Consider the following 23,734-nt stretch of genomic DNA (forward strand, 5'->3'; position numbering starts at 1 on the left):
CATCGCTGGCTGTTCACACTGCCAGCGAGAACACTCGCTCTACTAGTTTATCGCCGCGATAAGATAAAACTAGCTCAGCGGTACTCGCTCGGCAATGCTCGCTTCGTAGTTTGAACAAGTCTGTGACGTCTGCGTGTTCCGCTACGCTGCACCGCCCGAGCGAGTGACGCGAGTTAGCCCGTCGCACTCGAAGACTCGCCTATACCCGAGCGACAAAACTATTGGAGCTAACACTCGCTTCTCGCCGCTCGCCCACTCGTTTCTAGTTTATCGTTCTACTCGCTTATCGCTCATCGTCGGCGGTGGGACAAGTGCCTAAAGCGATTTCTTAATCATTGAGCTACAGAAGAGTCAGTGTCAGAATAAGTCCCCAAACAAAGTTCATTGTATTCAAATTTGCGTTACCCGCGCGCAATCAGCAGTTCAACTTTGTTATAGAAGTTCTTTCGGGTCGGAGTTTTTTGCGCCATTTGTAAGTTAAATAAGTCTAAAACTTATACCCGACAATAGGAAAGTTTCTGTTCTGCGTTGTTGCTATTTTAGAAAGATTGGGTTCTTGTAAATTATGTGCGGGTTAAAATAGATTAGTAAATAAGAGGTCACACAAGGGTAATTTTATAAGTAGTTTAGTATCGTTGAGTGTTCATAAACAGTGTCAAACATATTTCAAGTAAAATCTAGTTTAAATTCACGTGTCACCTAAGTCACCTTAGCGTTTTTATATTAAATGTGTGTCAATCTATATATATAAATGCAAGTGTCCTGACTGACTGATTCATCAACGCAGAGCCGAAACTACAAAAGCCAGAAAGTTAAAATTTGCACATCAGATTGCATTTATAAAGTGCACAAGAGATAAGAAGCGATTTTGAGAAATTATACCCTTAAGGGGGTTAAAAAGGGGATGAAAGTTTGTATGGGATTAAAGTTTTTTTTTAAGCTAGGAATTTGAAACTTCGTAGAAAGATATATTATTAAAATACAAGAAAACTAATGTCAGCGTTTTTGAAAATTCATCCCCTAAGGTGGTGAAAAAGGGGTTGAAAGTTTGTATGGATATCAAAAAATTTTTCGAGTGGTGGAGTTGAATTTTTGTATTTAGGGATATTATTAGAAGACAGGAAAAGTAAATTTAGCGTTTTGTAAAATTCATCCCCTAACAGGGTTAAAAAGGGGTTGAAAATTTTAATCCATTACAAATGCTTTGAAACTTGTTAGAAAGGCATAATAGATAATTACAAAAAAAATTGATTGCAAAGTTTTTAGAAATTCAACCCCTAAGGGGGTTAAAAAGGGGATGAAAGTTCGTCTACGGGTGCAAATTTTATTTTAAGCTAGGAGCTTGAAACTTTGTAAAAAAGTATCGAATTTAAACACAAGAAAACTAATTTCAGCGTTTTAGAAAATTCATCCCCCAAGGTGGTGAAAAGGGGGTTGAAAGTTTGTATGGATATCTAAAAATTTTTCGAGCGCGGGACTTGAATCTTTGTATTTGGAGATATTATTAGAAGACAATAAAAGTAATTTCAGCGTTTTGTTAAATTCATCCCCTAAAAGGATTCAGATTCAGATTCAGAGTTTTATTTGCTTAAACATGGTATTTACAATAGGTCTTAAATACAAATACAATAGAGCTACATGTTTGGTCATAGAGACATGCAAATATTGTGTGATGTCATGTGTGTCGCATGCATCATATTTAAATTAAATTAATATTTTAGTACTTACTAACTAGGTAATCCTATAACTATGAATATATATCGTCACTAAGATATTCCTGAATGGTGTAGTAGGCCTTAGATGCTAAAAAATTATATAATGCAATTTTAAATTCACTAACGCTTTCCAGTCTTAAAATATTAATTGGCAATTTATTGAATATTCGTGGTGCCATACCAAATATACTTACTTTTTGATACAAAAGCTGTTCTGGATGATTTATAATTAATTTTCCCCTGTTGCCGCAAACTATTGAATGTGGTGAACTGGTTCATATTACATTTGACATACATTGAAATTTCATACACATACAAACATGGTAAAGTCAATATTTTAAGTTTAATAAAAAATTATTTGCATGATTCCAAGGTTCGAATACCGCATACTGATCTTAAACATTTCTTTTGACTCAAAAACACCATTTCACGATCAGTGGCATTTCCCCAAAACATTAAAAAGGGGATGAAAATTTGTATGGGGTTAAAGTTTTCTTTTGAGCTAGGAATTTGAAACTTCGTTAAAAGATATATTATTAAAATACAAGAAAACTTATTTCAGCGTTTTTGCAAATTCATCCCCTAAGGTGATGAAAAAGGGGTTGAAAGTTTGTATGGATATCAAAAATTTTTTCGAGTATGGGCCTTGAATCTTTGTATTTAGGGATATTATTAGAAGACAGGAAAAGTAATTTCAGCGTTTTGTAAAATTCATCCCCTAACAGGGTTAAAAAGGGGTTGAAAATTTGAATCCATTGCAATGGTTTTGAAACTTCTTAGAAAGGCATAATAGCCGATTACAAAAAAAAGTAATTGCAACGTTTTTGAAATTACAACCCCTAAGGGGGTTAAAAAGGGGTTGAAAGTTCGTCTGCGGGTGCAAATTTTATTTTAAGCAAGGAATTTGAAACTTTGTTAAAACGTTTAAAATTAAAATATAAGAAAACTGATTTCAGCGTTTTTCAAAATTCATCCTCTAAGGTGGTAAAAAAGGGGTTGAAAGTTTGTATGGAGATCAGATATTTTGTGAGTGCGGAACTTGAATCTTTGTATAAGGGCATAGGTACCTATTATGAGAATACAAGAAAAGTAATTTCAGCAACCAACATCAAAATCCACTTGACATAAAACTTCATACTTGCTAAAAAAGAAAAGTACTTAATTTCAACATTGCTTGGATATGAAAATTATAGATAGGTACTAAAGATGTAAAATGTTGAAGATAAGATTCCACGCGGACGAAATCGCGGGCAACAGCTAGTATCTAGTAAATAAGACGCGTCGCTCGCACGCACTTCCAAATATGCATGCATTGTCATGCGTTTGCGTTGCGTGCGTTGAGGTACCTACTTGCCGCAGCACCCAGTGGCGAGTCCGGCAATAAAAGCCAGGTCCCACTTTTGCGAGTCAGATGATTTACGACCTGACTCAACTCGCCATTTAATTTTGCAGCAAGTATAACAAAAGCATCCTTAATTTTTGTTAAAGAGATAAGTTACTACATAATCCCATCAAAAACATAAATGTAAAAAAGGAGAGCCAAGTTCAATACAAAAATTATGCTTGGCTGTGGGGTTCGCCGCAAAAAGAATGGAGATTTAAATGAGTGCCAAGTTCTATGCAAAATCCAAATATGTATTTATAGGAACAAAATAACATTATAAACAAGTATTAAACTCTATTTCTTTGCTTTATTGGATACCTATAACAATTGATGTTATTTAAAAAAAATGTGAGATCTTAAAGTAGGTTAGATTTGGCTTGGCCAGTTTTTATCAGAATTACTTTATAAAATGACTGATTTAATGAAAACTGGCCAAGTCAAATCTAACCTGCTTTAAGATCTCGCATTTTTTTTAAATAACAGCAATTGTTATAGGTATCCAATAAAGCAAAGAAATAGAGTTTAATACTTGTTTATAATGTTAATTTGTTGTGTTTATGTTTTTGATGGGATATCAATACTTTTTGTAAAGAAAACTAGGCAGGTATTGAGATTTAATGTTTTTTCTTGTGTTTCCGCTGCATGTTTTTTACTCCTGTTCTTTGTATTAATTATGTGGTGCCGCGCGCCGCCAACGACACACCGTTGGCCGGTTGTTTAGCGCGTATTACAAGTTTTTTGTATGGGGACACCACTTATTTTTTGACTTAACTTTATTTTTATATTTCTTTTATATAGCAAATATAATAATACATATATTGGGATAGTTTCAAATATCTGCTTGCAACGGTTCCAACGCTACAATAAAAAAATATTTTTTTGTATGGGGACCCCCCTATTTTTTAACTTTTTTTTATTTCTAGATTTTTTCCTACGCTTACACACAATTACCGAGCTGGATTCCAAATTTCATCCTTCTAGGTCATCTGGAAGTAGGTTAGGTTTAGGTACTATATGTCAGTCACAATAAAAAAGAAATTTGTATGGGGACCCCCCCTATTTATTAACTCTTTTTTGTTTTTAGATTTTTTCCTACGCTTACACACAATAACCGAGCTGGATTCCAAATTTCATCCTTCTAGGTCATCTGGAAGTAGGTTAGGTTTAGGTACTTATATGTCAGTCACAATAAAAAATGGTTTTTTTTTGTATGGGGACCCCCCCTATTTTTTAAATTCTTTATTATTTTTAGATTTTTTCCTACGTTTTCACACAATAACTGAGCTGGATTCCAGATTTCATCCTTCTAGGTCATCTGGAAGTAGGTTAGGTTTAGGTAGTATAAGTCAGTCAGCCAGTCTTAAAATTGACGACTTTTTGACCTTCATATCTTTATAACCGTTTGAGCTAGCTTCATGAAATTTGGGCTTCTAGATGTCCTTATGGATATAATTAAACACACGTAGTTTTATGTGTTTACGTTAAAGATGTTTTGAGTGGCACCAAATGGTTACACTTGGCGCTGGCTAGCCAGTTCCTTTGCTTGAACTTGGCTTGACACGCTGCCGCGTGTCTAGATTGTATCTGATGGGTGTACCTATAGGTGTCGTACTTCAAACACAAGTTTCTCGAGATTCCGCCGATGTAAACTGTACTGAAGTGATTAATATCTGCTGCTATATACATATATACCCAAATGACCAAACTACACACCGCACCGCATAATAAACCTTGTCAACATTGTTTCCGATCTGCAAGGGATCGCAACTCAAACTTAACTTATCTAAACCGGGCTATTCAATTCAAAGATGTTTAATCAAATTTACTCAAGTTTTGGGAACTAAAATAGTTATTTTAGAGCGTAAGCCTCACAAGTTGACGGACAAAATACATGAAGCAAAGGTCTCTGAATCAGCTTGGCTGGACAAAAATACTTTCGTGAATGGGGCTCGCATTTCTCATCCATGTTCGTATAATAAAAAATAAAACACACATCTACTCTAAGGTTAGCTGGAAGAGATCCCTTATAGGGATAAGTTCGCCTTTGTGCAATTTCTGTAAATTTTATGCGAACCTGTTTTTATACAAAAGTGCTAACCTACTTCTATATTTAGAGTATTTTAAACATCTAAATGATGTCATTTTCTTACCCATACTTACACAGACAAGTCCGAGCGAAATTCACATTATTTGAATGTCAAAGTGTACGTTCGAATTGATCCTCCGGGTTTACGTTCGCGTTGGGCACTTGTTTGCTGAAGGAAAATGTTATGGCGATACTTATTTGGTTTATCGTTTATTCCACACGTGGAATGTCAGGGCAGGGGTCAGAACGAAATGCCATCATTTAGATAATTATCATGTTGACGTCGAAATATAAGTTCGAACTGGTCACCCGGTGCCCGGTGAGCTCGGGATGGTGTTTCGCGCCCTGTTTGTAGATGACGCTCTTGGAACCGGTGACATAATCATAATTATTATTAGGATGCCTGCAAAACGGGTACATCTCAACAAAATATATTTAAAGGAAACGATGGTTTCAGCGATTGCTATCCTGAACGACCTTGACCATACATAACACGTTAATTAGTTGTATTTTATCAGCACAGAGTAAAAGTTTTGAACATTTTAAACATTCAGATTCAAGACAAATCTCATCAACAGGTATTTTATTAAAAAAAAAACATTGGAAATAGAAATATCACTTGTAGTTTAAAAACTTTAAAACCTAAACCATCGGGTATTCAATACTAGGTAATACATACATTATAAGCAGGAATATTTTGTTCCTTATGTTATGAATATTTAATTATTTATCTTTTTTGGATGTAAAAGCCGCGGAAATTGTTATATCTTTGAGATAAGGTTTAGGTACAAATTGTCGATTAATAATGTGGACGATGGCCACTAATGTATGAGTGTCCCGCGGGCGGACGGCTGATATTGGTCGCAAGTTAGCTGTGGTTGCCCCGTCCACATCCCACTCTCAGCTCGGAAAGTTGATAGTATAGTCCAATATACCTCCTATAAGCCTATAGGTAGCTTTGTAACGGCTACCAATTGCCGCCTGATTTGCGTCGTGTTTAGGCTCAAAGGCTTGCGGCTTTAGAAACGTGTAGGGCGAGATACGATCGTGAATTTCTACACCCATCGCTTCCAATACATGTGGTTTTCAACCTCAACGGTTCACCTTGGATAGAACCGATCTTGATTGCTGGTGGCTCTTTTTTGTACATTCTTGGCGGCATGAGACTATAGTTATACATAGTTTCGAAAACGTGCAAACGTAAATCTCAAATCAGTTTCAACCTAAATATTCTTGTTTGTCGTCACACTCATGTCAGAATAGCCGTGGTCGTCATATCAGGGCCGGTGGCAAGCTTCACAATCTGTCGCCATTCTTTCCATACTGTAGCCCACACTGTAGCCCTTCTTGTACATTCGTGGGGTTGTCCATTGCGTGCATATCCTAAATAAGTAATACCTACAGTCAGCGAATTCCAGAATAAAGTTATAATATTTTTTACCAAAGGCGGTGTTTGTAGCTCTTGACGGATTCTAACAATTAGGTATAGATGTTGAATTATCTTCTAAAAAAAGATTTGATAAATGTGAGATGGGGTCAAAACTTCGCTTTGGTATGCTTGTCTAAGCTTGTTATCTAAACCGAGCAGCGAGCTAGCCACGTCACGTGCAGCGGTGGCGCCGGCGGCCGCATGACAGCGTTGATAGCGGCTTTGTAGCTTATTCTGATTTTACTTTATTTAAATGTACCTGAAGATCCATTAAGCATGCGATATCTTCATTTCAGTTCAGCCCAGTGTCGTCACAAAATATCTATATCTTAGCGGCTATTGTACTCTTGTATATAGGTAGGGATAGGACTATCAGTGCAACATATATTATGTATTTTTAGATACAAAACGTTATATTTTTCATAGATACGTGTTTTAACACACAATATGATAATATAATTTTGTCCAGGATCTACTAAAATTTAAATTTACTATTCGAGTATCGATTTGGTAATGGGCTTCTTTTTTGACCAATCATGTGGCTGTCAATATAACTTTAGGATTATATCCTACGTCGACACAATTTGCAACAACATCCAATATTTAACTTTATCCCACAACGAACAAGGTTCCATTTCGAAAGAACCGAGTAAATCGCGGGCTTACAAAGTTATCCCTCCGCTAGTCCACTATAAAGGTGTCGCCACACGATCCAATTTGGCCGAAGGTTATACACGAGGGTTCCGATCGCTAGTCGAGCCAGGGCGAGTTGATTGCTCTATCGATATCGATTCTCTAATCAAAGGGAATATTTTCTATGAATATTAATTTTATAAGCAAAAGGTTTTCACACGAGATATTTTTAAGTCTTTCAGAGGCCATACACCGCTGGTTCCACCAATGAGAACAGGCTCTAAAAACTAGGAGGCCAAATCAAAGTTTTATTTTAATATCAAAATGATATCTAATGATGTCATTTTGTTCTCATTCACCAATGCGTCTTGTTGCGCCAATACATGTACGGACAAGTACAAGCACGAAATACACGCGCAATTGATGACTAAATTTCATCATTTAGATATAATTTTGATGTCAAACTGTACGTTCTAATGTGCATCCATAGGCTACTAGTTCCACCAACACAAACAGGTTGTTTTGCATGCCATGGTGCCCCAATTGTTGAATGTTGGCCGAGCTCTCCGGGCGGCGGCGGCGGGTGCGTGTTTGCGTTGGCATTTGTTTTCTTAAACGAAATATTTTGGCGATACTCGTTTGCTCCACACTTGGAAGCTAGGGCCCACGCAGGACTGACAATGAGTGATATGTGTGTGCAGCCTAAAAAAAACCGGGCAAGTGCGAGTCGGACTCGCGCACGAAGGGTTCCGTACCATAATGAAAAAAAAAACGGAAAAAAAATCCATAAAAAAAAAACGGTCACCCATCCAAGTACTGACCACGCCCGACGTTGCTTAACTTTGGTCAAAAATCACGTTTGTTGTATGGGAGCCCCATTTAAATCTTTATTTTATTCTGTGTTTAGTATTTGTTGTTATAGCGGCAACAGAAATACATCATCTGTGAAAATTTCAACTGTCTAGCTATCACGGTTCGTGAGATACAGCCTGGTGAGAGACAGACGGACGGACGGACGGACCCGAAAAATAGATAAAATATTTATTCAGATATATTAAACACGCATAGGGGGAAAATTAAAAATTGTTTATTCAGAAATAAACATGGTGATATTCTTGTGCTCATTATGTGTGATTATTGTTTCGGGGACCTTCGGTGTAAAGTTTTTGCCTGCTCGGGCTATCCCTTCCCTTTAGAAACACCTTTGAATAACGTACCAACCGACCCAACGTTTGAGGCCCACGTTTTAAACGAAGGCAATTTTCACACAACATTACGAACTAAACTTCGAAATGTTTTATATAAGTAGGTATATTAAGGCCGTTCCCGTACCCAAATGAAATCTACAATCGAGGCTCCCCTCACGCCACCCGTCCCGCCCCTAGATACAATGACGATACAACAGCGCCACGCAAGAAGTAGCGACTTGAAATGAACTAACAGGACACTGATTTGTAAAACGTATTACTTAATACTGAAAAAGCATGCTGCATCTCATAGATGGCGTTAAAAGTTAAAATGGAAAAATAAATGAAACATAGTGTAAATTAAATATTCATTTTAATGAAGTCAACTCTTATTTCAATAATATTTAATTATAAGGGTAAATACAGTTTATATTTAAACAAATTAATGACTGCAAGTTTTCTATAATATCATTATTTATTAGGTATACTGTGCAGGTATATCATCGATATTTATTAAAAAAAACCGGGCAGGTGCGAGTCGGACTCGCGCACGAAGGGTTCCGTACCATAATGCAAAAAAAAAAACAAAAAAAAAAGCAAAAAAACGGTCACCCATCCAAGTACTGACCACTCCCGACATTGCTTAACTTTGGTCAAAAATCACGTTTGTTGTATGGGAGCCCCATTTAAATCTTTATTTTATTCTGTTTTTAGTATTTGTTGTTATAGCGGCAACAGAAATACATCATCTGTGAAAATTTCAACTGTCTAGCTATCACGGTTCGTGAGATACAGCCTGGTGACAGACGGACGGACGGACGGACAGCGAAGTCTTAGTAATAGGGTCCCGTTTTACCCTTTGGGTACGGAACCCTAAAAAGTTAGGGCATACCGATACAAGTGCGAAAAATAGGTAATTCGCACATGTATCGTACAACGTTTTACAGTACATAATATGGCCCTTTAAATTTTCGACATAGTTACGTAATGTGCTAATTATCGCACTAATGCGGTAAAGCAGCACCATATTGTAATAGTAAGGTGTATTCGGGTAATACCGAATGTCGGATAATTCCGAAATTCAGATGAAAATCACCCTTAATTCCATCATAATAAAAGTCTCTTTTCGGAACTATCCGACAGTTTTCGACATTCGGAATTACCCGAGTAAACCTTACCTACATTACGTTTACAAGTGCGGCAAATAGGAAATTCGAAACGAGTGGCGTTTTGAATCGACACGAGTTGCGAATTACCTATTCGCATATGTATCGTACAACGTTTTACAGTACCTACATACATATGGCCCCTTGAATTTTCGACATAGTCACGTAATTGCTAATTATCGCACTAGTGCTGTAAAATAGCACCATATGACTGTAAATCAAATTTATTCATTTTACAGAGTTCCATAGGTTCGTCGAATCACTCAAGAGGAACTTTTTTCTCAGGAACGTGTAGAGGTCTCAAATTGAAATTATATCAAATAGGTACTCGGATCTACTCTATTGTCAAATATATTAGCTTTTTTTCTCGTATATCGCAAAAATCCGAATTAATATCAAAATACCGGTATTAATATTGAAATCCCGGGATTGACATGCAATATCGGAAATCAATCCCGGGATTGAGAATGATCCGATATTGCATGCCCTAACCAAGTTTCAACCTATCAACGAATAATAAATCCCGGGATCCGGATATTTCGATATTGGTCCTTCTCAATACCGAAAATGGAATCTTGAGCTTTGCAAGGGTTTCAAGGCACGAGGGTTAAACAAACCACTTCACAACTTGAAATCAATTTTACCTACTCACATGCAATTTTGCACATTTATTCATAAATTAACGTTTAAAAACCGGCATTTTTGTGACTGACTGACTAATAGATCAAAAACCTAACCCACTTCCAGCTGACCTAGAAACTTGAAATTTGACACCAAGGTAGACTATTAGGAGTTTATAAAGGGAACAATCTAAAAACTGAAAATTATTGATAATTTGATGAAGAAAAACACATATATCGATAATAGGCTAGATGACTAATTTTCATTTATGGTATCAATCGATCAGGTATGTCTTTAGGATCAAAAGTCTATATGGTATCCATTGCATTAAAGGAATACAAAAGTTAGAAATGATAGTCAAAGTCCGACAGTCGTACTTCACTCGCGAAACGCCCCGAACAAAACGTCAAGGTCACTGAGAGTCCATCTTGAAGTATGAACAAAACAAGAAAATTGCGATTTTGTCTGTGAAATATTGCGTTTATGTATATAGTTTCCATACAATTTTTTATTGGATAAAATGTGAGGAATCGAATGGTATCCTTATTTTTGTAGTTTTTGGAAGTTGAAAAGAACTTTAATGTTGAAACTTTCAGGCGTTGTACTTTTGTATTATTTCCATATATTTTTTTAATATCCACAATATTGTGATAAATTGCTCATTTGCTATGTATTTTACTAGATTTTGTTGTAAAATTCAACATGTGTCATCATCCCTATTAATTTAGACTTATGGATCAAAAACCTAACCTTCTTGATATTTGGCAGGTAGACCATTAGGAGTATACTCGTATAGAGGAAAAAATCTGAAAACTGAAAATTATTGATAATTTGATGTAAAAAATCATATATTCATAATTATTCGATTAATTAAGTACCTAAGACTTACCAAAAACCTAACCCACTTTTAGATAACCTAGAAACTTGATATTTGGCATGAAGGTAGACTAAAAGGCGTATAAAAAAAGAAAATATTGAAAACTGAAATTTTTTGACAGTTGACCGCGCGTTAGCGAGGGTCTCGTTTTCAGCACAACTGCTTTTATGATTAACACTAGTAATTTCTTACTTTTTGTACAAAAGTAATGATTTCCCAACAAAAACATAAATGTGAAATGAGAGCCAAGTTCAATTATGCCCATGTTTTACTTCTCCAACCAACTGCATTTCTTGAATACCGCATCCTAAGGGTCCATGATTGCAAATCGATTGTAATTTTGTAAAAAAATTACTAATTGCAACAATTCTTCGACCGACGGTTTTGTCAGGAAGCTCTTCTTCCAAATCGAACGATATTTGTAACTGAAAATAAAATATATTGTAAGTGTTAGCATTTACAATTTGTCACATCATGTACAGTCGACGTCAAAGATTTATAATAAGGTGAAAAATGTATACATATATCATAATCACCTACCTCATGGGTATCTTCTTCCTCTAATAGACTAGGAACCCGATAAGTGTCATCCACCTGTGCAATGCGTGGGTTCAAAATGTTTGAGCTGGTCGCCTCACTGTCAAAACCAAAATTAAATAAATGTATGATGTTTTACAGCACATATGGACTTTACCGCACTAGTGCGATAATGCACACACACATTACGTATGTATGTAAAATATTTAAAGGGCTATATGTACTGTAAAACGTTGTACGATACATGTGAGAATAGGTAATACGCAACTATAATTTTCGGTCGAAGTTTGCATGGTAATATTGGTAATGTACATCATATATTTTTTTTTGTTTTATCATTCTCTTATTTTAGAAGTTAAGGGGGGGGGGACACATTTTACCACTTTGGAGGTGTCTCTCGCGCAATAAAAAATCGGTCAACACGCTCAAGAAAAGTAAATCATTTACTATTGTGTAGGGTAGTATAATATAAAATAACTATCAGTTCATTAAAAAAAAACGTAAAAGAATAACAAAAGTACGGACAATCGGTAAATCCCGGGATTTTAATTTCCGGGACTTACTCATGCAACCCTATTACATTTTATCAGTGTACATTTTTAGGGTTCCGTACCCAAAGGGTAAAAACGGGACCCTATTACTAAGACTTCGCTGTCCGTCCGTCCGTCTGTCATCAGGCTGTATCTCATGAACCGTGGTAGCTAGACAGTTGAAATTTTCACAGATGATTGAATTTCAATCGCCGCTATAACAACAAATACTAAAAACAGAATAAAATAAATAGTTATACAACAAACGTGATTTTTGCCGTTCTTTGCGTAATGGTACGGAACCCTGCGTGTGCGAGTCCAACTTGCACTTGGCCGGTTTTTTTAAAATTAAGTACCTCTTGGAGAATATCAAATAACTGATGAGGGCAATGTATCTCGTACGATATTATTGATTGGCGACATTTTATTTAGTTTTCGGCGAACATTTGCTAAGTAGGTAGTACTAATAGCCATCTAGGAAAATAAGTACGAAATATGTCCAAATAATTGAGACTATCAATTTAAAGCATAAAAAGATATAAGCATCTGCACTGATAGGAAAACAGTAGGTATCCAACTAAGGTCTTTTCGTACGCCGCCGCTGTGAGTAGGTAGGTATTTATCGCAACGCACGAAGTTACGCGCGACACAGGTACCTACATATGTGACGTTATCTATGAAAAGGGACCTTATTGTCGATGGCGCTTCCGCCATTATTAACGATGCTCTGATATAAATACCACGCCGCGCGACGCAGTGCGTCGTAAGCGCCATAGACAATAAGGTCCCTTTTCATAGATAATGCCACAATTAGAATTCATAGATAATGCCACAATTAGAATTAGAACTTACTCGTTATTTTGACTGACTTTCAACTTTGATGAAATCGGAGATTCCATTTCCATATTTTGCAGTCTGTAAATAAAGATAAATTGTAGTATATAGTGAATTGTGTTACGTAGGTAGGGCTAAAAAGCACAAGTCAAATAATTATACTCACTCGATGTAGTCTAAAGATATAGTATCATCTTCGGCTGTGAAATTATCCAATTTTCTTCTTTTCCTAGAAAGACAAAAAAGCAAAAAGTTTAGACGCATGACAAATCACGAGCTGAGGTTCAAACCCTCGATAGGTGGATGGATTGCTAGAACGCTTTATGCGTGTAATTGTGTGCGTTACATGTATTACTGTGTGCTCGTATTTATAGGAAGGCCCACTACACCGCAACCGCGTACGCACACATAGACGGCAATGTTTTCTGCTTTGCCGTGGCGCTAGTGCCGCGTGGTGTAAACGTCGCGAATCGCAATATCCTTTTAAGCTATTTGGATGATGACTTGATGACAGTGTTTAACCGGTAGATGGAGCGATTATTAAATTTTAGAATGTTTTAAGTTATATGGATTACTAATTAGTACGATCAAGTATATATTAAATTAAGTAATAATTACTTATTTCACTGTGTAATAAATATACATTTTTACTTACGTTTGTTCCATTGTTTGTTGGAATCTTCTGAGTTGTCTTTTTCGAGATGTCTTCTTTTTAATGAGTTGCTTGTTACCCATTATAGGTTTTGGTGCACACGGTATACACACAACACACACTAGCCACAACTAGCTAGCTAGCTAGGTGCTAGGACACACAACACAGAACAGTTTTTATAACTAAATCTTATATTTGTTTTGGGGACACGTAGTACAGGTCCGTCTGGCACGAGCGCTCAGCCATCACTGTCTCATTTCGAAAGACGGACGGAGATAGAGCATGCAGGCCGAAGTCAATATTTTGTTACGATAGAATTAGTTGATGTTTATTTATTTTAAAAATATTGCCTCTAATTATCGTTTTTCTAAAGCTGTCAAATTATTGTTATAGTTATGATTGATTTTTCTCCTTTTTTTGTTTCATAGTGTCACATAGTAAAGAAACAAGTAAAGTTGGAGTATAAATTCGAATTGGAGGTTACTTTGGGAATAAATTGTATCGAGCGAAGTGTTATGAATCGTGTATCGAAAGCTGTGTTATGAAAGATAATATAATCAAGAATTATATATATTTTTCCCACGTCTACAAATATCAACGTTTCTTAGAAAAATAGGATAACAATTGGGGAGTTTTTACATTTCTGGCTCAGGGAACGGCCTTAAAGAACACAATAGTACAGTCATTATAGATTTTGACCCGTGAATAATTAGTTCTTGGATTTTTTTTTCGTAGGTCCCTCGGGGGGGTCACTGGGAGTGTAAATTCAAAAAGTAGGCTTAATCAGGCTCCTGCGTATATTCAAAAAATGGTTTTTTTTCCAAATAAACGGTTTTTCTTCAATAACTCAGCCATTTTTGATTTTACAGTAAAACCGTAAGGACAAAAATTGTAGGAAATTTGATTCTCTACAAGTTAGTCCAGTCATTATATCCAAAAAACCGACCTTTTCCGTGAATAATCAGTTCTTGGATTTTTTTTTGTACGTCCCTCGGGGGAATCACTGGGAGTGTAAATTCAAAAAGTAGACTGAATCAGGGTCCTGTGTATATTCCAAAAACGGTTTTTCTTGAATAACTCGGTCATTTATGATTTTACAGTAAAACCGTGAGGACAAAAATTTTGGAAAATTTGATTCTCTACAAGTTTGGTCCTCACAATTTTTCATCTAGGATCGCTAGTTTGGAAATAAAATTTGAAAAAAGCGACAAATTCAAAATATTTTCAACATCTCGTTTATTTTCAACTTTACGACATAAATGAAGAGGACTAAACTTGTAGAGAATCAAATTCTGAACAATTTTGGTTCCCACCTCCTTTCCCCCAAAATCGATATTTTAGAAATTAAACCTGAAAAACCCGAAAAATTCAAAATATTATCATTATCTCCTATGTTCCACGCTTTACGGCATAAATTAAGAGAAACGAAGTTGTAGAGAATCAAATTCTGAACAATTTTTGTCCTCACGGTTTTACTGTAAAATCAAAAATGACCGAGTTATTCAAGAAAAACCGTTTTTAGAATATACACAGGACCCTGATTCAGTCTACTTTTTGAATTTACACTCCCAGTGATTCCCCCGAGGGACGTACGAAAAAAAAATCCAAGAACTGATTATTCATGGGAAGGGTCGGTTTTTTGGATATAATGACTGGACTAACTTGTAGAGAATCAAATTTCCTACAGTTTTTGTCCTTACGGTTTTACTGTAAAATCAAAAATGACCGAGTTATTGAAGAAAAACCGTTTCTTTGGAAAAAAACCATTTTTCGAATATACGCAGGAGCCTGATTAAGCCTACTTTTTGAATTTACACTCCCAGTGACCTCCCCGAGGGACCTACGAAAAAAAAATCCAAGAACTAATTATTCACGGGTAGGGTCGGTTTTTTGGATATAATGACTGTACCACAGAAAACAAAAGTCAAAATCTTCACTTCTACCTACTATTACGCAAATTTTAAAAAGGTGCCTACAAAAATGTTTCTAAAACGTAGGTGAGTCCTCTGGTATCGAGCAATATGAGGGTTCATATTGAGCCATTACTGAAGAAACTCGCCGCAATAACTTGCCTTTTTCCCATTACAATACAATACAACGATTGATGTCGCCGCTGTGGCTGACAGGGGCATTAGCTGAATAGACCAATCAGCGAACAGGTTGACCCTCATAATAATAACTGTCAGAACAGGGTACCTACCTACGTCATCAACCCTGGCGAGGAGTTTGTTTGTAATACATATAGGTACCTAACATTTGTTATGCTCTTGAACTGGTTATGGTATGACCATGACCTCGACGATCGTCTTGGCGATGGGAGTCCAAGCAGAGGTAAACAAATCGCTCTGAGGCATCGAATGTATGTCATATGGATATTTTGAGGCTTTACACGGGTTAATAAATTATACACCTAAGGCCCTCTTGTATTGCACCATTCCACAAACCCGGGGTTAAGCGGTTAAATCGTTAACCTAGTGTCAAATTGTACCGGTAAACATGGCAACTCCAGGTTTGATCAATTAACCCCGGGTTAGTGGAATGGTGCAAGTGGGCCTGAACCTTCCTTAAGAATCACTCTATTGATATTAAGTGCAAACCGCATGAAAATCCGTTCAGTAGTTTTTGAGTTTATCGAGAACAAACCAACAGAGGGGGACTTTGTTTTGTAAGGTGTAGTGATTATGTAAGTTACTCTACTCGTATGGTTTACGTTGTGTGCTGGTGCTGCACTCTGGCGGCAGAACATTGCGTATTACTGCAATTAACATCAAACTCCCTATTAACATCGAATTTGGTCCGTTTCACTTTAAGAAATATAGCGAATCTCCTTTCGAAATCCTATTGAATTATTTCCTGTACATTTATAGGAATCCTCGTAAGGATGAATAATACATATAATTCTGGCGACGTAGGTAGTAATGTGATCGGGGAAATAGGTAACATATTATTTTCAATAAAACGGTGGCACAGTACCGAGCCTCTTACGGAAAGTGCTCGAAATGTATTTGCTATAGTTTGGCGTTCAAGTTTAATACATTGCTAATGAAGTAATGAATTGAATGCTTCAATCTTTCTTTATGTTGGTATGTAATTTCAAGCTACGTTATAAAAATATGAAATTCCAAAGCTATTTAGTACTTAGTTACGAATAGCAATAACCCCATGGGGTAAGATAAATTTTCACCACACCAGCTTGGAAAGGCTTACTTTGCACTTCAAAAACTGATAGCAAAGTTGCATTTTATTCACATGTGAGGCAAAGTAATTAAATGCAAATTTTGAGTTGTTTTCTTATGTTTGCTGGTAGAATTGACTTTTGAATTATGATTTTGGATGATAAATATTTAATAAAATTCATTTGGTTTTGATTTGATATGATTTTGTTTGATATTGCACATTTAATATTTGCTTTGGGTTGGTGTGGTGAAAAATTTTGTGTTTCAATCGGGGGCAAATTTTGTTTAACCCTCGTGCTTTGAAACCCTTGCAACGCTCGTGATTCCATATTTTGAACCACGAGCGTAGCGAGTGGTTCAATTTTGGATTCTTTCGCTTGTTCGGGTATCAATATTCATCATCATCATCATCTCAGCCATAAGATGTCCACTGCTGAACATAGGCCTCCCCCTTTTTTGGGGGGTATCAATATTAGCACGAGCGAACAACTTTGCCCCCTTGTAAAACAAATAACTATTAGAGGCCAATCCGAAAGCGCACTGACGTCATGTCTCGCGTACATCTACATAAGTACGTGTATAAGTACCTAGGTACATGTATCGGCGCGGACGAGATGGTAGTATACGTTCGAATTCGCCTGATAGTTTATTTTGCTCGGGCCTAGAGAAACAGTATCCTCTAAATTTGCGGCAAATCCCTGCAATCGCTCGACCAACGACCACCCGCGCGGTCTCGGTGGCAGATTCAGCACCGCATTTATTTACCTACCCTACTGATGTAGGCTGTGTGTGTGAATCCACATTCACAAAATGTATTGAATGGCCGCCACCCAATCAACCGGCTAATTATCGCGGCCGAGTAATTACCAGGTATAAATGCCACCTACCGGCCTATGCGAACTTTTCATACGTCACATACGTGGAACCCGATCCAGATTTATTAAGGCCGTTCCCTGAGCCAGAAATGTAAAAACTCCCCAATTGTTATCCTATTTTTCTAAGAAACGTTGATATTTGTAGACGTGGGAAAAATATATATAATTCTTGATTATATTATCTTTCATAACACAGCTTTCGATACACGATTCATAACACTTCGCTCGATACAATTTATTCCCAAAGTAACCTCCAATTCGAATTTATACTCCAACTTTACTTGTTTCTTTACTATGTGACACTATGAAACAAAAAAAGGAGAAAAATCAATCATAACTATAACAATAATTTGACAGCTTTAGAAAAACGATAATTAGAGGCAATATTTTTAAAATAAATAAACATCAACTAATTCTATCGTAACAAAATATTGACTTCGGCCTGCATGCTCTATCTCCGTCCGTCTTTCGAAATGAGACAGTGATGGCTGAGCGCTCGTGCCAGACGGACCTGTACTACGTGTCCCCAAAACAAATATAAGATTTAGTTATAAAAACTGTTCTGTGTTGTGTGTCCTAGCACCTAGCTAGCTAGCTAGTTGTGGCTAGTGTGTGTTGTGTGTATACCGTGTGCACCAAAACCTATAATGGGTAACAAGCAACTCATTAAAAAGAAGACATCTCGAAAAAGACAACTCAGAAGATTCCAACAAACAATGGAACAAACGTAAGTAAAAATGTATATTTATTACACAGTGAAATAAGTAATTATTACTTAATTTAATATATACTTGATCGTACTAATTAGTAATCCATATAACTTAAAACATTCTAAAATTTAATAATCGCTCCATCTACCGGTTAAACACTGTCATCAAGTCATCATCCAAATAGCTTAAAAGGATATTGCGATTCGCGACGTTTACACCACGCGGCACTAGCGCCACGGCAAAGCAGAAAACATTGCCGTCTATGTGTGCGTACGCGGTTGCGGTGTAGTGGGCCTTCCTATAAATACGAGCACACAGTAATACATGTAACGCACACAATTACACGCATAAAGCGTTCTAGCAATCCATCCACCTATCGAGGGTTTGAACCTCAGCTCGTGATTTGTCATGCGTCTAAACTTTTTGCTTTTTTGTCTTTCTAGGAAAAGAAGAAAATTGGATAATTTCACAGCCGAAGATGATACTATATCTTTAGACTACATCGAGTGAGTATAATTATTTGACTTGTGCTTTTTAGCCCTACCTACGTAACACAATTCACTATATACTACAATTTATCTTTATTTACAGACTGCAAAATATGGAAATGGAATCTCCGATTTCATCAAAGTTGAAAGTCAGTCAAAATAACGAGTAAGTTCTAATTCTAATTGTGGCATTATCTATGAATTCTAATTGTGGCATTATCTATGAAAAGGGACCTTATTGTCTATGGCGCTTACGACGCACTGCGTCGCGCGGCGTGGTATTTATATCAGAGCATCGTTAATAATGGCGGAAGCGCCATCGACAATAAGGTCCCTTTTCATAGATAACGTCACATATGTAGGTACCTGTGTCGCGCGTAACTTCGTGCGTTGCGATAAATACCTACCTACTCACAGCGGCGGCGTACGAAAAGACCTTAGTTGGATACCTACTGTTTTCCTATCAGTGCAGATGCTTATATCTTTTTATGCTTTAAATTGATAGTCTCAATTATTTGGACATATTTCGTACTTATTTTCCTAGATGGCTATTAGTACTACCTACTTAGCAAATGTTCGCCGAAAACTAAATAAAATGTCGCCAATCAATAATATCGTACGAGATACATTGCCCTCATCAGTTATTTGATATTCTCCAAGAGGTACTTAATTTTAAAAAAACCGGCCAAGTGCAAGTTGGACTCGCACACGCAGGGTTCCGTACCATTACGCAAAGAACGGCAAAAATCACGTTTGTTGTATAACTATTTATTTTATTCTGTTTTTAGTATTTGTTGTTATAGCGGCGATTGAAATTCAATCATCTGTGAAAATTTCAACTGTCTAGCTACCACGGTTCATGAGATACAGCCTGATGACAGACGGACGGACGGACAGCGAAGTCTTAGTAATAGGGTCCCGTTTTTACCCTTTGGGTACGGAACCCTAAAAATGTACACTGATAAAATGTAATAGGGTTGCATGAGTAAGTCCCGGAAATTAAAATCCCGGGATTTACCGATTGTCCGTACTTTTGTTATTCTTTTACGTTTTTTTTTAATGAACTGATAGTTATTTTATATTATACTACCCTACACAATAGTAAATGATTTACTTTTCTTGAGCGTGTTGACCGATTTTTTATTGCGCGAGAGACACCTCCAAAGTGGTAAAATGTGTCCCCCCCCCCCTTAACTTCTAAAATAAGAGAATGATAAAACAAAAAAAAATATATGATGTACATTACCAATATTACCATGCAAACTTCGACCGAAAATTATAGTTGCGTATTACCTATTCTCACATGTATCGTACAACGTTTTACAGTACATATAGCCCTTTAAATATTTTACATACATACGTAATGTGTGTGTGCATTATCGCACTAGTGCGGTAAAGTCCATATGTGCTGTAAAACATCATACATTTATTTAATTTTGGTTTTGACAGTGAGGCGACCAGCTCAAACATTTTGAACCCACGCATTGCACAGGTGGATGACACTTATCGGGTTCCTAGTCTATTAGAGGAAGAAGATACCCATGAGGTAGGTGATTATGATATATGTATACATTTTTCACCTTATTATAAATCTTTGACGTCGACTGTACATGATGTGACAAATTGTAAATGCTAACACTTACAATATATTTTATTTTCAGTTACAAATATCGTTCGATTTGGAAGAAGAGCTTCCTGACAAAACCGTCGGTCGAAGAATTGTTGCAATTAGTAATTTTTTTACAAAATTACAATCGATTTGCAATCATGGACCCTTAGGATGCGGTATTCAAGAAATGCAGTTGGTTGGAGAAGTAAAACATGGGCATAATTGAACTTGGCTCTCATTTCACATTTATGTTTTTGTTGGGAAATCATTACTTTTGTACAAAAAGTAAGAAATTACTAGTGTTAATCATAAAAGCAGTTGTGCTGAAAACGAGACCCTCGCTAACGCGCGGTCAACTGTCAAAAAATTTCAGTTTTCAATATTTTCTTTTTTTATACGCCTTTTAGTCTACCTTCATGCCAAATATCAAGTTTCTAGGTTATCTAAAAGTGGGTTAGGTTTTTGGTAAGTCTTAGGTACTTAATTAATCGAATAATTATGAATATATGATTTTTTACATCAAATTATCAATAATTTTCAGTTTTCAGATTTTTTCCTCTATACGAGTATACTCCTAATGGTCTACCTGCCAAATATCAAGAAGGTTAGGTTTTTGATCCATAAGTCTAAATTAATAGGGATGATGACACATGTTGAATTTTACAACAAAATCTAGTAAAATACATAGCAAATGAGCAATTTATCACAATATTGTGGATATTAAAAAAATATATGGAAATAATACAAAAGTACAACGCCTGAAAGTTTCAACATTAAAGTTCTTTTCAACTTCCAAAAACTACAAAAATAAGGATACCATTCGATTCCTCACATTTTATCCAATAAAAAATTGTATGGAAACTATATACATAAACGCAATATTTCACAGACAAAATCGCAATTTTCTTGTTTTGTTCATACTTCAAGATGGACTCTCAGTGACCTTGACGTTTTGTTCGGGGCGTTTCGCGAGTGAAGTACGACTGTCGGACTTTGACTATCATTTCTAACTTTTGTATTCCTTTAATGCAATGGATACCATATAGACTTTTGATCCTAAAGACATACCTGATCGATTGATACCATAAATGAAAATTAGTCATCTAGCCTATTATCGATATATGTGTTTTTCTTCATCAAATTATCAATAATTTTCAGTTTTTAGATTGTTCCCTTTATAAACTCCTAATAGTCTACCTTGGTGTCAAATTTCAAGTTTCTAGGTCAGCTGGAAGTGGGTTAGGTTTTTGATCTATTAGTCAGTCAGTCACAAAAATGCCGGTTTTTAAACGTTAATTTATGAATAAATGTGCAAAATTGCATGTGAGTAGGTAAAATTGATTTCAAGTTGTGAAGTGGTTTGTTTAACCCTCGTGCCTTGAAACCCTTGCAAAGCTCAAGATTCCATTTTCGGTATTGAGAAGGACCAATATCGAAATATCCGGATCCCGGGATTTATTATTCGTTGATAGGTTGAAACTTGGTTAGGGCATGCAATATCGGATCATTCTCAATCCCGGGATTGATTTCCGATATTGCATGTCAATCCCGGGATTTCAATATTAATACCGGTATTTTGATATTAATTCGGATTTTTGCGATATACGAGAAAAAAAGCTAATATATTTGACAATAGAGTAGATCCGAGTACCTATTTGATATAATTTCAATTTGAGACCTCTACACGTTCCTGAGAAAAAAGTTCCTCTTGAGTGATTCGACGAACCTATGGAACTCTGTAAAATGAATAAATTTGATTTACAGTCATATGGTGCTATTTTACAGCACTAGTGCGATAATTAGCAATTACGTGACTATGTCGAAAATTCAAGGGGCCATATGTATGTAGGTACTGTAAAACGTTGTACGATACATATGCGAATAGGTAATTCGCAACTCGTGTCGATTCAAAACGCCACTCGTTTCGAATTTCCTATTTGCCGCACTTGTAAACGTAATGTAGGTAAGGTTTACTCGGGTAATTCCGAATGTCGAAAACTGTCGGATAGTTCCGAAAAGAGACTTTTATTATGATGGAATTAAGGGTGATTTTCATCTGAATTTCGGAATTATCCGACATTCGGTATTACCCGAATACACCTTACTATTACAATATGGTGCTGCTTTACCGCATTAGTGCGATAATTAGCACATTACGTAACTATGTCGAAAATTTAAAGGGCCATATTATGTACTGTAAAACGTTGTACGATACATGTGCGAATTACCTATTTTTCGCACTTGTATCGGTATGCCCTAACTTTTTAGGGTTCCGTACCCAAAGGGTAAAACGGGACCCTATTACTAAGACTTCGCTGTCCGTCCGTCCGTCCGTCTGTCACCAGGCTGTATCTCACGAACCGTGATAGCTAGACAGTTGAAATTTTCACAGATGATGTATTTCTGTTGCCGCTATAACAACAAATACTAAAAACAGAATAAAATAAAGATTTAAATGGGGCTCCCATACAACAAACGTGATTTTTGACCAAAGTTAAGCAATGTCGGGAGTGGTCAGTACTTGGATGGGTGACCGTTTTTTTGCTTTTTTTTTTGTTTTTTTTTTTGCATTATGGTACGGAACCCTTCGTGCGCGAGTCCGACTCGCACCTGCCCGGTTTTTTTTAATAAATATCGATGATATACCTGCACAGTATACCTAATAAATAATGATATTATAGAAAACTTGCAGTCATTAATTTGTTTAAATATAAACTGTATTTACCCTTATAATTAAATATTATTGAAATAAGAGTTGACTTCATTAAAATGAATATTTAATTTACACTATGTTTCATTTATTTTTCCATTTTAACTTTTAACGCCATCTATGAGATGCAGCATGCTTTTTCAGTATTAAGTAATACGTTTTACAAATCAGTGTCCTGTTAGTTCATTTCAAGTCGCTACTTCTTGCGTGGCGCTGTTGTATCGTCATTGTATCTAGGGGCGGGACGGGTGGCGTGAGGGGAGCCTCGATTGTAGATTTCATTTGGGTACGGGAACGGCCTTAACTTACTACTTACATGTTATATTGGTTTTGATACGACCTTGATGATCGTCTTGCTCATTGGCTCGCATCTCACCGTTCCGCCACTTTCATTTCATATGACTTTTTTGCACATTGCTTAAAGCCTACATGAGTAGTCTGAAGACAGTCAAAACGCACGCAACACCACAGCACATATCAACTTAATGTCCAAAAAACTTAGAACTTCACACAAG

At 36.4% G+C, this 23,734-nt stretch overlaps 3 protein-coding genes across 3 annotated transcripts in view; 1 reads left to right on the plus strand and 2 right to left on the minus strand.

Annotated features, from left to right (window-relative positions):
• LOC134680473 (galanin receptor type 3) overlaps positions 1–23,734 on the minus strand; it is a 116,126-nt gene that overhangs the window by 50,710 nt on the left and 41,682 nt on the right. The window lies entirely within an intron of this gene.
• Positions 10,624–14,236, minus strand: LOC134680470 (uncharacterized). The gene is made up of 5 exons (XM_063539601.1): positions 13,655–14,236; positions 13,166–13,228; positions 13,018–13,080; positions 11,639–11,735; positions 10,624–11,523 (listed from the first exon to the last, which is right to left on the minus strand). Exons 1-5 carry the CDS (start codon positions 13,732–13,734, stop codon positions 11,350–11,352), a joined length of 477 nt encoding a protein of 158 aa, XP_063395671.1. The 5' UTR covers positions 13,735–14,236; the 3' UTR covers positions 10,624–11,349.
• LOC134680471 (uncharacterized) lies at positions 17,848–21,461 on the plus strand. The gene is made up of 5 exons (XM_063539602.1): positions 17,848–18,429; positions 18,856–18,918; positions 19,004–19,066; positions 20,350–20,446; positions 20,562–21,461. The coding sequence occupies exons 1-5, from the start codon at positions 18,350–18,352 to the stop codon at positions 20,733–20,735; spliced, it is 477 nt and encodes a 158-aa protein (XP_063395672.1). The 5' UTR covers positions 17,848–18,349; the 3' UTR covers positions 20,736–21,461.

Source organism: Cydia fagiglandana, chromosome 3, assembly GCF_963556715.1.
Source record: "Cydia fagiglandana chromosome 3, ilCydFagi1.1, whole genome shotgun sequence".
NCBI lineage: Eukaryota > Metazoa > Arthropoda > Insecta > Lepidoptera > Tortricidae > Cydia > Cydia fagiglandana.